The following is a 14194-nucleotide window of genomic DNA, read 5'->3' as shown; positions in this document are numbered from 1 at the left end:
GCATCTCACTATTGCAATACAAATTGAGAAAGTGGGATAAATCTGATAAGCCTAGCCGTTTCTTTTTCCTTTTGGTTTTTAAATACCCAAATAACAGAGCTTTCATTGATGAAAACAGAATGAGCTTTTATATTACCCTTGATATTGATTATCAGGATGTAAATGAGAACCATGTGAATTACACAGTGAGAAGATTTCTTTGTTATAAACTTGTATGGTCAGAAAAGGTTTGGCATTATATAAACACCGTCATCACCAAGATTTACTGTGCATTAGGTTTTAAGGATGCCTTTTTAAAGATAATATATAGCTTTTAAATAAATAAATTCTCATTTTTTAAATTTCTTAAGCTTCTAAAGCAGAGTCACAGGAATATAAATACAACCATTTGACAATTTTACATAGAATTTTGACACTAAGAATCTTTTATTTTAACTCAAAAATAAACAAGCAGATCTCAAAGTCTTGTTAAATTAAAGTTATTTGTTTAAAACACCGATACAATTAAAATTCTTTAAAAAAAATCTGTTTGGAAATTTTATATTCAAGTACAAAATAAAAAACACTTTTTTTTTTTTTTTATAAAAGCATAATGTGTGAAATTGTAAATATAAAAGGCTATTGAAAAGGTTAATAGCACTTCACATTCTATTATTTAAGTTCATATGAGCTTATTTTATTTATTTATTATGCAAAAATCCACAGGTAAGGAATATACATGGATGATTTCATCATAAAGAGATTTAAAGATTGTTAAAACAAAGCCACTCTGCAATCTCACTTTGTAATTCATCGTACACTTTTGAAACCATTAATTAGAAAATAACTATCTCACTTAAGCAATTGCTAGACTGGACTTATCATGTACTGGTGTCAGACATAGAGGCTTCAAACATCATGTCATTTTCATACATTTCAAAGTCAAACGTTTCATTAAGTACTTGTGTAGCATCATTTGATTTTTCAGTGTTTACAGGGTCTATTGCTGAAATACCACTTTCTTGTAGAGACTGTGTTTGAAACTCAGTTGTGTCAACTTGTTTTGTGAGCATTTTCATTAGTGCTGGGGTGTTCAGGGAGCTCCGTAACTTGTCTTTTACATCTGTGCCTGCAGTATTCAAAAACAAGAATTAAAAGTAAATAAATCCTCAAATACCTGAATAACATGTAATTATTTATTTACTTTTAGGAACATATTTTCAGAAAAACTCAGGATCCAGTTTAAGGATAAAATCAATAAATGTTTTGTATATATTAAATTAAAAACAAGGCTAATACAATCAAGCTGTTCTATTTTCCCTATGAATGGATAACTAGGATAGGTGACTGTTGGAGGTAGGGAGTGTGAATAGAAAAATAAGCATCCCTGGCTTAGTTAAAAAAAAAAAAAAAAGAATATACTAAGGACCTAATTTCACTTAAATTTTAAGAAGAAAGATCAAGCTGGCATTTTCCCCCTCAACAAATTGTATTTAGTATAATCATTTATATAGAAGATGTATTTATAATTCTCTTAACAACTGCCTTTCAAACATGGGCCTTCTAAACCATACAGAAACTGTGTTAGGTGGCAGAAATTCACATTACTGTAACTTGGTTTGAGAAAACATATAAAATATACAGAAAAGTTTAAGATCACCCATAACATTTTATACTATTGATAGAAATGTAATTATTTTTTAATCAAGGCACTATATACTTGATTTAAAATTTAGCCAATACCTTAGTAATGTAGCAAATAACTGTTACGGCTTGAAATGACTGATTTATAATTCAAGTAGTACTGTAAAGACTAATTTGGAGTAGCCAATACTATAGTTTTATGATAGTAAACTCTCTTAAATGCTAACTGGTTATTACAAAAACCCTTGTAACTGTATCAGCATAGCACTGTCACTTGAACAGCACAAGCGGAATTGTATGCTTACAAAAAAAAAAGACTAGCAGAATTGTCCTATCGCAAGATTACTGTTATTATACAGTTATATCATATTTTCCCACAGTAATAACTAACTAGCAGGAGACAATGAAATAGAAGGATTAGAGGGTGTAGAAGTCTCAAAAATCAATACAGATAGACATGGACAGAATTCAGATTTATGAAGATAGGCACTAGATGTTTAATACAAATAACTTTAATGTTTCAAAAAAGTGAATTGCTAATATTAGATATAATTACTCATTGGGGTAGGGTTGGAATTTGAAAGTACACCTTAAAAGAAAAAGTTGAAGTTGAGTTTATTCTATACAATGAATCAGTAAGGCCAAATATGAAATGTTTTAATCTTTACATAACAAAAATGACAAAGTGCTACAGGATGTCTACAGAAGAATTACTAAATAGGTTACCTGAATGAGCTTATTTTTTTTTTTTTAGTTTAACCCAGCAGTAATTAAGAGTTAACAAGATTAATTGTTTATAATCATAGAAGTATAAAGTAGGGAGGACGACTGCTACTTTAAAAAAAGACACGGTACAGGAGTATAGAAGAAAGCTGGTAAATAGCAAATTTCAGACAGTATAAACAAATATCTGGAATAGATTACCAAACACTGTCATAGATAATAGTACTTTTTGAACCTTGATATCTAACCTTATCACAACAATGTTTTACAAAAATTACATAAATACAGAATTTTCTTTTAATGGCCCATACGACATTAAAGACCATTTTATTACTGGAAGAACAACACTCATTGCATAAGCAATTCCTGGTCTTATTCAAACATTCTGAGCTACCAAAACTATTTTTATTAAGAAAGCAAAAGCAAACCTCAAAAGAATCACTGACTTACCTATGTAAGCATCTGCATCACCAATGTACATTTCTATACAATGTCCCAGCATGGTAACAGAGAAAGTGTCATCTCTTCTAAGACCTAGGGCCTACAAGAAAAAATTAAACATTTCCTAAATAACAAAACATACATAATGGGTACACTTTTCATATTTATTAACTAAATAAAAAATTCAAATCTTACAGTATGGAAATAATCAATTGCACTTTCAAAGTCTCCCATAAGGCTGTGGACATATCCTATTGCTGAATAGGTAGACGCTTGCTGGGGAATCAGCACAAGTGCCTGTCTGTGGTACTCCAGAGCTTGCTCATACTTCCTGTGTAACATTGAAAAATTGATTAAAATACATTGCATTTAACAGAGTAAATAAAATCCCCTACACACTAAAATGGTCTTAAATTAATATTCTGTTGAAAGAAAGCAATTAGAGACATTTGTATTTTCTATATCAAAATCTTATTTCTCCTTCTTACATTTAAATAAATCTGTCACTGATTTATGAAATACACTGACCTGTCAACTTTGCACTTTATGCAAAATCACAAATCCTGTTAATACCTCTGAGCCTAATGCACAGACAATTGAGTGGAAGACACCCCAGATTATTTTTTACTCTGCTCAGAGAAGTGTAGAGTTACATAATAACAAAATTTTTATATAAAATCATATTATAATATTACACATACCAGCAGTTAATGTATAAATAAGGTACATCCCATTTGATTAAATAAAAAATTATATATATATTTTTAACTTCTTATATGTATATATATATATATATATATATATATATATATATATATATATATATATATATATATATATATATTATAAAAAAAAATCCATCCTGGAAAGCAAAAGCAAGGCTACGATACGTGATCTTCTCGGAAGACATTTAAAAGACCTGCGAGACCAAAGAGACTTGCCACGCTGCGTCATGCGGGGACCGTAAGCATGAGACATTGTGCCAAGAGACTGACCCAGGACCGTCTCGCAATGACGTAGAACATGAGATTCTTGCAAGACACGCCCTACTTACAATCTATCAAATAAGACAACGGGGCAGCAAAACATTCAGTCCTGTGAAGGATTTGAGCACATACAGATCCAGGGTCTCAGCGTATATAAAGACAATACGTTATAAATGAAACACCAACAAATAATTGAAGAAAGTAGCGCGGAGAAAAGAGACTCAAAAACGTTGGAAAGAAAAAAAAATAATCTAGGTGCAAATTCAGAAATTAAGGCAAGTAATCAGCCCGTAACAAGTGGAATTGAAACAAAGCACGTCCAATCGGGCTCAGAATTAAAACAGTAAAAGACAAAGTAGAACTTCATAAAGACGTTCATAAATGTTGGCGCTATACACACGCAAAGCAGATTATGAAAGCACTGCAATTCGAAAAAAAAAAAAAAAAAACGTATGCGCGATTCAAATGTGGAGAAAGTTAAAGAATATGAAAGTAGGAAAACTAGTAAGTATAAAAAAAGAAAGTAAAGATCGCAGTAGCGCAAACAAACCGGAAATTAATATTCGAAAAAAGGAAAATAATCACCACGGACCAGGTGTCATTTAAAAAAAAGCAGGACAAAGCGAGGTTCAGAGATAAAAGACAGAGTAGAAAACAAAGTAAAACGTCATAAAGAGGTTACAAAACAAAAGGGTCAAACACATGCAGAGCAGGTTAGAGATAATTCAGGATAGGTTTCTCTGTTTGGAATTTCAGCACAGACAAAGCGATCTACATCATCATCAGTTAATAATTTTTTTTGCAAAGTAACCAATAAATGCATGTGAGGTAAAACACGTTTTTGAAATTCTCTGACTTAAACTTCAAAGCCTTACAATATTTACATATTTCTGACATATCACCTATGTCCATATATTCGATCTCTATTCGCCTTTTAGTTATTTCTCCTAGTAATAATTTCTCTTTTTTTTGCGCTAATGCGATGTTTACTTTTTTTTTTGACACTCGTTTTTTTTGCTGCTTTCATATTCTGTATCTTGCTCTGCATGTGTTTTCCGCCTACATTTTTTTCTTTTGAATTCCAGTTTTCATTATGTCTAACCTGCCAAAGTCATTAAAGACATGTCTCACTGACCTCATTTAAAAGATTCAACATATTTGGACTCGAAAGATTCCAAATTTTGTTTTTACATAAATTCTGAAATAAAAGTGAAACTAATGAAATAGCAACAATTCAAAGAAAAATTTTTTTTAAAAAGTTTGTCCGGAAAACCAAACATGGTGGTTGGCGAGCGAAGCAAGCAGAGGGCGAAGACCCCTAGTGTATGTAAATGTGTGTATATATATATATATTAGGGGTGGGCTGTATGACCAAAATTCTATATCACAGTATTTTTCTAAATTATCCTGGTTTCACGGTATTCAACGGTATTTTTTTCCCCATGCATGAGTGGATGTTAACCACATTTTCCACTGCAATTACTGGCTAAGAATAACCTATTCCACTGTCAAGAGTATTGTACATTGTACAAAAAAAAAACATTTTAATGTGCACACAAGTATTAATACAGTTTTGCATTGCCCCATAAAGTGATAGTTTTCAAGGGGGTGGCACTAATGGAGAAGGTATCACATTGCATGACAGATGCAGTCAAAATATAGAACCTTTTTATTGAACAAATTTTGCAAAAACAAACTATAATTTTGACAACATATTTTCAACCATACAAAGAGGCATTTAGACTTAGTAAAATATCCAGAAGTGCTTGTCAAAAATTGTATTGCACCGAATATGTCTTAGAAACGGAATAGTAAATATTTTTTGTAAACCAACTACACTTTCTGTTAATGTTAACAATCTCTGTCCACTGACACGTTAAAGTGACTTTTTAAACAACTTTATCATCATTAAACTGCATAATATTTAAACTAATAAATAATAACAATAAAATAAATAATAGTATTATTACTGATAGTTGCACTATTACTTCAAGCCCAGGTGCATTACACAGTATTCACCAAATTAAAATAAAATACAACAAGTGCAACTTGGTGATGACATCTTTACCAGCTGAACCATCATTTAGGCAAACTGCATTAATATGGACCTTGCTTCAAGCTAAGCTATACTGGGAAGAAAAAAACAAACTATATGTCGAGAACAAAGTCAACATTTCCACTTTATTCTCGCCGTTTATGTTGAAATTAAAGTCGACATTTCCACTTTATTCTCATAGTTTACTTCATAATTAAAGTAGAATGTCGTAAACTAAACTTCTTCCTAAAATCAATGTTTAATCAATTACTTAATTTACCCCGTCATAAATTAATGCAGCACATTAAATGCTTTGTGTTACATTCCCCGACCCAGTGGTTAATCACTATGCTTCTTAAACTGACTTCCTCCGCACTAACAGAAGACAGTGATCACCATACAGAATCCATTCACTTTATGATATTCCTGCTTTCTGAAAATTTAGAATGCTAAGATAAATACTTGATATCATTTTCATGATGAAATGCATTAAAGCAGATATTACACATGCACGGTAGTGAGGCGGTAGTGCTGCTCCCTCGCAGTAAGGGATCCCCAGGTGTATGTTCAGTGTAGAGAACTTTATGGTAGGTGTGATGAGGCTCCAAAAAACTGGATGTATGAATAGCTATCGCACAGGTTTAACTTAAATATTATGTAAATGTTGGGTTTGTGATCTTCTGGTCGGAGACACGAACACAGAATTCAATGCATGTTCTTCTGAGCGGGCTATCTTTATTGCATGCATGCTGTCTCTATCTGACGCAGGCTACCAAAACCCCAGTTCCTATCCTTCCTTTTTCTTTCACCACACGATAAACGTCTTTGTGAAATTAAAACTAGTTATAAACTTAGTCCACGGAGTGTTCAGAACTTTAAAAATATCTTCGTTATACATGTTTAATTATGCCATCCATTCAGAGTTGCGCCCATCTCTGAACGAATCACTTAACACAAAGCATTTAATGTGCTATATAACTTATGACGGGGTTTGAGAAAATCTAGTAAATTAAATATTCATTTTATGATGAAGTTTAGTTTACGATGTTCTACTTTAATGACAAATTACGAGAATAAAGTCAAAAGAATATATTCTCGTCATAAGCATCAAGATTAAAGTGGAAATGTCGAGAATAAAGTCAAAATGTCGTCACACTATTACACAGTACCCAGGTACATTACACTGTATTGAAAACAAATAAAACAAGTACAACTTGGCTTGCAGTATTATCCAGTAGTATAGAAACAGTATTTACACATCTGACCTTTTAAAACTAAATCATCTCCAGGCAACAGACGTGACTGTTTTTTTTCGGCTCTCTGTCCATTTTCACCGCACGGCATACCTATGCTACCGCCCACTATTTGGTGGTGTAGCAGTGAAAAAAGCCCTAGTGCAACAAATCTGTGTTTAGCAGTGAAAAAGGTCCCCATGTGAACAGTTTCCTGCTGCGCCACATTCCGAACGTCATTTACGCAATTTAAACCGGTGTTGCGGTCTAAGAAAAATCCATATCATAAAAAAAAAAAAAAACGGTTTTCGGTATGAACCGGTATACCGCCCAGCACTACCTGTAGGTAAGGAGGTCAAGCAGCTACACCAAGTCAATGAGTACAAATAGTTCAGGGTCTTGTTTGGAAGTGATGGCACACGTGGATGAGAGATTGATTAACAAATTGAAGAAACAGCAGCCTTTGTCACATGTCATACTTGTCATGGTGGCTAAGTTTGCAGAAAAAGCCTTTGATTGGCTGGTCAGTTGACATTACCATCCTCGTCTATCTTCACGAGAATGAGATTCTGATAGAATAGTGAGTACAAAAGGCTAAAATAAGGTTCCAGTGCAAGGTTGTTAGGTTCACTCACTGTTAGGCATTATAAGGTGAGGAGCTTGTCAACATGGGAAAACCTTGGATTAGAGTCAAAGATTTGCCAAATCAAGGGAAGCCAATTGAAGTGTGTTTTGTCACGTAGGGTTCTAGCACACAGGAAACAGAAGGAATGATCTGAAATACTGAAGACAGTGCATTATCTGGGAGAATACGAGTGTTCACCAGGAAGGGCTGAAAGAATCTGTTATAGTCTTGTTAGGCCAGTTCAGCACATTGTGATTACTGGTTAAATGTGATTACTTGTAAACAAATTAACTCCGTAGTATGAAATTTTATGGAAAAATAGGTAATGTTTGTAACTACAGTGGAACCTCGGTTTGCGAGCATAATTCGTTCCGGAAACGTGCTTGTAGTCCAAAGAATTCGTATATCAAAGTGAATTTCCCCATAAGAAATAATGGAAACTCAGATGATTTGTTCCACAACCCAAAACTATTCATATAAAAATGATTAATACAAAATATAAAGTAAAAATGCATAAAACAAATTAACCTGCACTTTACCTTTGAAAAGAATCATGGCTGGTGTGAGTGAGTTTCTAAGCTCTTGTGGGATTACACCCAACGGGACGACACGCAGAAGAGCGTCCCAAAGCAATCGCAGTCTCCCAGCGCTGTAGCAATTCACCGTAAAAACGAATCCGAAAAGATCGCGGACATGCTATAAGCGCCTGCCGTCGATGGGTGATACAAGGAACAAGGAACATTATAAATGTGCAGGGCCCTGCCTGACTGCTGTGTCTGTGTATAAATAACCGCGCTGTTGCTGTTTCAAGCTGAATAAAGCTGGTGTTGCTAAAGTACTGAGACTCAGCTTCGTGTTTTAGGCTGCAAGACGGGGACTTGCACATCACAGCACACACAAACACACACGCGAGCGAACGAGCACATACACATACACACACGCGCACACACACAGTCACAATGCTAATGCTGCAGTAAACAGTATACGCTCGTACAGATGTTGACTATATGAGTGAGGTACGCAGACTCAGACGAAGAATAGGAGACGATTGCCCACAATCCCGCAGCGAGAGAGAGAGAAGAACCATCAGCTCAGTTGTGATCACATGACACTCAGCAGACAAAGCGTATACATACTACTCGTACTGCAAGACCTCGCTCATTTATCAAGTCAAAATTTATTAAAATTTTTTGCTCGTCTTGCAAAACACTCGTAAACCAAGTTACTCGCAAACCGAGGTTCCACTGTATATATTAACTAGTCCTTTGGAAAATTGGTGGTAATTTGACAAAAACAAAAAAAAACTTGTAATATGGACACAATTTTTCCTTGGTATTATTTTTTTATCCAGCTAAGGTAATCAGTTTAGCTCCATCTCTAGGGAGTTGTCATATGTGAATTGTTTTTATTATTGCAAACATGGACAGGTGAATGGTATCAATGGAAATCTATTTTAATCAAGTTTCTTCTCCAAACCTAACCCTAGAAAAGTATCTCCAATGCTAATTTTTATGGGAAAGGAAAACAAGGAATGAATAAATGTTTTGGTGTCAAAAAGCATGTAGCATTTCAGAGGCATAGCATTTGTTCTCCAGTTCATTTTAATTATGTGTATCTATAAACTGACCTGCAACACTAGGGTAAAATTAGCAGTTATGGTGTATATTGATGGAGAGCCAGTAAGAAAAATTTATCAGGAATAATTCAAAGTCACTAATATGTACATCTTTTAGATGTAAGAGGCATTTTACATTTCTATAATGTATATAAAACTTACAAGAATACACACATTTATGATAAACTTTTGTAAACCATTTACGTACTTCAGCTTTCGACACACATGACCAAGGTTATTCAGTAAAGGTTCCCACTTGTCTACTGTAACCTAAAAAAAAAAAAAAAAAAAAAAAATCAAAGAATTGTTGCTTAGTTGCAAAACACTATACAAGGCAATGCTAAATTAAAGACAATAACTAGAACCAAATTGTCTTTGTTACAAAAACAGAAACATTATTTTCTTTGCCCAACAATGTAAAAATAAGGCCAGAGGCAGCAACTCAGACTACAGTGCAAAAAAGCATTTAATAGAGGATACATTTACAAATGAACTCTTAAATTAAAAAAAAGATTAACTATTTTTTTGATGCAGTCTTATACATTTTATTTTGGCTTTGTGATAATCATTTCATCACATAAGTATGCAAGTCTTCAAATGAACAAAACCACAGAAAGGTACATCTTGCAGAAAATACTAAATACAGAAAAGTTTTGAGCCGTTGTTGTATGTGAAATCCCAACATGGTCATTGTTTATTTGCACCTATAGGTGCAGCCTCATGTGCCTTCCTCAAAGCATCATGGCAAACAAAAGACGAACAGAAAAGCATCCTTTTATCAATTAGGTTCACTTGCATAACACATTTAAAGATATTTTAATTTTTACCAATCGCCTTTATGAAAAATGGGATACTCCACAAACACATCCCTGAATTAAGTATTATGTAAATTCCAAAACTAGTTAAGCATAGTACAAGTCATAGACATAAGAAGTAACACTTTTCACATGTAAACTGTTATCACAGAACAAAGCACAAAGTTAAATGTTATATATGATCTCATTTTGTAATCCACAATGTGCTGGTACAAATTAAGTGAGGATGTCCTATAACAGGAAGGCAGGTTTAAACAGTAAAGTATGGAAAATAGCATTATGCTCAGCATTTTACACTTAACTTAGTCATTGTGATATCATAGTAATGAGAATTTCAGCATGACATTTTGAAAAATTTGAGGTTAAATACAAAAATACATTTGTTTGTTTAATGCTTTCTAAACATTTGAACATATTTGTGACATTGTTCAGTAATTGTTGTGTTTTACTTATTTAAATATATATTCCCTCTTTGCAACCTTTTATATCAATAAATATGCAGGTTTATGAATCATTTAAACGGCATCACTAAAAATACAGGGCATTGAAGAGTTGAATGGCTGTCCCGATACATGGCCAGCAACACAAAACATTTTAAACACTTCAAAAAGAAATTTTCCACATAAGAAATTTTATTGAATATATTGTGTAAAACTGGAAAATATTGATTATGATGACTAATTTGAATGTGTTATAAATGTGCTAACAATACAATAGGTTATTGATAAGAGTTTGCTATTTAATTTTAAAAATTCAGCCAATACAATACCAGATATGTCAGTCTCTACAGGAGATGCCAGCTAGTTCAGCACTTCAAACTCAGAATTGAGGAGGAGGTAGCTACCCTAAATTGTGCTAGAGAATTGGAGAAACTTACCTATATGTCCTTTGAGAAAAATTGTGTGTATCACTAAAGTAAAGTTAGAAGAGACTCCAGTAACGTGAGATAAAGGCAAGTGAGTCACCATCATGTATAAGCAAAAGGATATAGTCCATAAGAATTAGGCCCTGAGTTGGAGTGATGCTAATCATTCTTGTATGGTAGACAGAGATGAGAAATCTAAATGGGTCACCTCAAAACTAGTGACTGTTCAGGCCATATTATGTATTTGGATACTATTAACAAAATAAACTCCGCTGAAAAAGTTAAATTAAAAAGGATATGGTAAACCAAAGAATGCATTTAAAGCTAATACAAGAAAAGGTAAATTTTTAAAATGTGTTTTTATTTTAATATCATACTAACACATTTTTTTGAATGCAAAATTAAGGAAGAAAATCACTAGTTTATTTAACAAATAGATTAATTAAAAATAAGATCAACTGACCTGTGATACTGGTTGGAATGAAAACATATTGTCATAATCATGCCCAGGGACTAAACTGGAGAACTCTGATCTACTTATACTTTAGAACCACATGTGAGCATAAATGTTCACTTTATTAGTGATGAGTGAAAGCTGTGTACCTACTGTTTGGAAATGTTTTATTTCCCAGACAAGTACATTGGGGACTAAGAGAGAAGAGGTAAGTGTTGATCACTTCTGACAGTGGAGCCAGCATTGTGATGGGATCCAACTGAATTGTTGGTTAGAAGACTGCAGTGTTTGGGACACAGACTTCAGCTTGCTATAGGTAAAGCCGATATTACACTGCACAATTTCTAACTGAGGGACGATTGCAGCTGCTGAGCTTGTCACTGGACATGTCCAATTACCTGACTAGAAATCACAGAGTATGTAAAATTAGATGTCTGCATGACAACTTCCCAGCAGAGTATTACATTTCCCAAGAACCAGAAGCAGACCACTTTTTCTGATGGAACCCGTGTGAATGTTTTACAGGTACAGTGAGTACAGCTGCAATCTGTGCATTTTTTTTCCTCTGATTCTGTTGTGGTACGTAAAATATTCAACATCAGACAGACAAGTGTCTCTTCTGTTGATCAAGTCGAAAATAACCATGTTCCTTATTCCTCGTTGCTGCAATACATACTTTGTACTTCTACGTAAACAGACATTGGATGTTATGTCTCACAAGCACATAAGCCCCTCCCCACAACTTATGAGAAAAACCTGCTTGACTTTGTTAGGGCAAGACACATATGGGATAAAGTGAGTTGATGGATAAATCACATTATACGACTTATGGTCACTGAGCATGCCAAAATTGAATTGGACTCTATAAGAAAAGTGTATGACTAGAAATAGAAGGAAAAGTCATGTAACCTCAAAGGGCCTTAAATTTAAATATTAATATGAAATGAGCTACTCTATAGTCAACATAAAAATTTAAGCAAATGAATTTTATAAACACATGTACTGTAGAAAATGTAGGCCATAACACTACTACTATTAAAATAATAATTAAGGACTTCAGAACCGGGATGCCACAAATGACAAAGCAATTATTGTCATATGAAGGTTATTCATTTTAGAATTTGCATTCTATGTTTTATTTTACATGCTTTATGCCCCACCCCAAAAAAACATAAAGGCAAGTCTTCACACGCAAAATGAAACTTGGCTCTTCTGCTCATCGACAGTAGTATATAATCTAGCAGAAACAGATTTCTGATGTCTTATTCTCTCTGGATGGAGAAGAAGCCTTTGACAGACTCAAATGGGGTTGTTTGTTTATCTCAAAATACAAATTTGTAAAATTCACCCAATATATGTGCAAGATCAAACAGTGTGTTGGATTGATGTGAATAAGAAACAACAATGAAGATCTAAAATACTTATAATTTATGTATTACAAGGTAATGCATAAACCCCCTAATTTATATATTACAAGGTAATGCATAAACCCAATAAAAAACAAGTATTCAAATACATGTTTTTCAAATTTGATTCCCTTACTTCCTTAACGTATTCCTGTTATGTTGAAGAAAGGACATTTGAGCAGGAGGGCTGATTTGACAGACTAACAATGGCAGGCTTTCAAAGTGACAATGTTAGCAGTTGCTGAACAAGGCCCATGTATGGATGGAGTTTAGTAAGGCCAAGGAGAATGTAGCCTATAGAATATCAGGATAGCCTTCCAACTTGCTTTCAGCCAAGGAGGGAAAATGCTGTAGTCAACTAAAGATATGTTCAAGCTGTAGAAGGGGCACTTGTATGAACTGACAGGCCTGGTGGATACATGCATCCTACAGAGTGTACCAGAAACAGCCCAGTGTAAGAATACACAAAATAAGATCTAGGATATGCTGTAAAGATTCCTCTTGAGGTAGAAACTGTTACTGCTTAGCACATGATCTGGTCTGTTTATGTCAGTGCTACCATATTCCATCCAGGGTGGATTTATAACCCTGCACCCGTTGCTACAAAGTGCCAAAACTTATTAAAATTAAACACAAGCTTTGACTATAAGAACCAACTGAAGTGTTTAAAGGTTAGAGACTTTGAGACTATAAAAATGTTAAGTTAAAATCTGCCATTACTACTATTAAATCCTTTTGTCACATTTGTACAACCTTGCTACTTTTTAATTTAAGTTGAAAGTCAAGTAAAGTATTGTTTTAAAAATGTTGTAATACAAAAGAAAAATGTGGACAGAATAGTATTGAAAACAAAAAAGAGAACACAGGCAAGAAAGTAGTTTATAAAGATACCTCACTGCCAATGGCTTTTATCTTATCCATCGCATCAAGAAACCACTTCTCAGCAGTCTTCCAGCTGAAAATAATAATAAAACAAACAAGACAGCCACATTATAAAAACACATACAGTACGTGCATATAACCAAATTTTTTCATTGATTAAATAACAAAGCCAAGCCACCTGTAATGTGTGGCTTGTTAACTGATGTCAGATATATCTCATCTTTGAATATGCTGGGTAATAGAACACAGGTATTAAATGGTGGATTTCTGGGTGATTCCAATTTTTTTCCCATTTTAACCCTTTTCTTTTTATTTACCTGTTTCACATATTGCTTTTTCTTTGAAACTCTACCTGTAAGGCTAGCAAAACACAGTCATCTTTTCACTGTTGCAGATGACACTGGTATTTGCAGGGTACTATTTAAATAAGCAGTCAACCGAGTACCTGTAAGTTGTCTGTTTCTCAAACTACAGACTAACGTACATATCCTC

The 14194-nt window shown here is 33.8% G+C and overlaps 1 protein-coding gene across 1 annotated transcript in view; it reads right to left on the bottom strand.

Moving 5' to 3' along the window:
• Positions 1-407: 407 nt before the first annotated feature.
• The window catches only part of cdc16 (cell division cycle 16 homolog (S. cerevisiae)), a 113244-nt gene continuing 99457 nt past the window's right edge, over positions 408-14194 (bottom strand). Inside the window, exons 14-18 of the mRNA XM_028799977.2 lie at positions 13712-13775; positions 9489-9550; positions 2983-3118; positions 2797-2887; positions 408-1108 (exon numbers count right to left, since the gene is read on the bottom strand). Of these exons, the coding sequence (XP_028655810.1) occupies positions 861-1108; positions 2797-2887; positions 2983-3118; positions 9489-9550; positions 13712-13775 (601 nt within the window). The 3' untranslated portion in view covers positions 408-860. The remainder of the gene's footprint in view (positions 1109-2796; positions 2888-2982; positions 3119-9488; positions 9551-13711; positions 13776-14194) is intronic.

The sequence above is a fragment of the Erpetoichthys calabaricus genome, chromosome 4 (genome assembly GCF_900747795.2).
Source record: "Erpetoichthys calabaricus chromosome 4, fErpCal1.3, whole genome shotgun sequence".
Taxonomy (NCBI): Eukaryota; Metazoa; Chordata; class Cladistia; order Polypteriformes; family Polypteridae; genus Erpetoichthys; species Erpetoichthys calabaricus.
The sequence above is the reverse complement of the archived record's forward strand: the minus strand, read 5'-3'. Positions and strand labels throughout refer to the sequence as shown.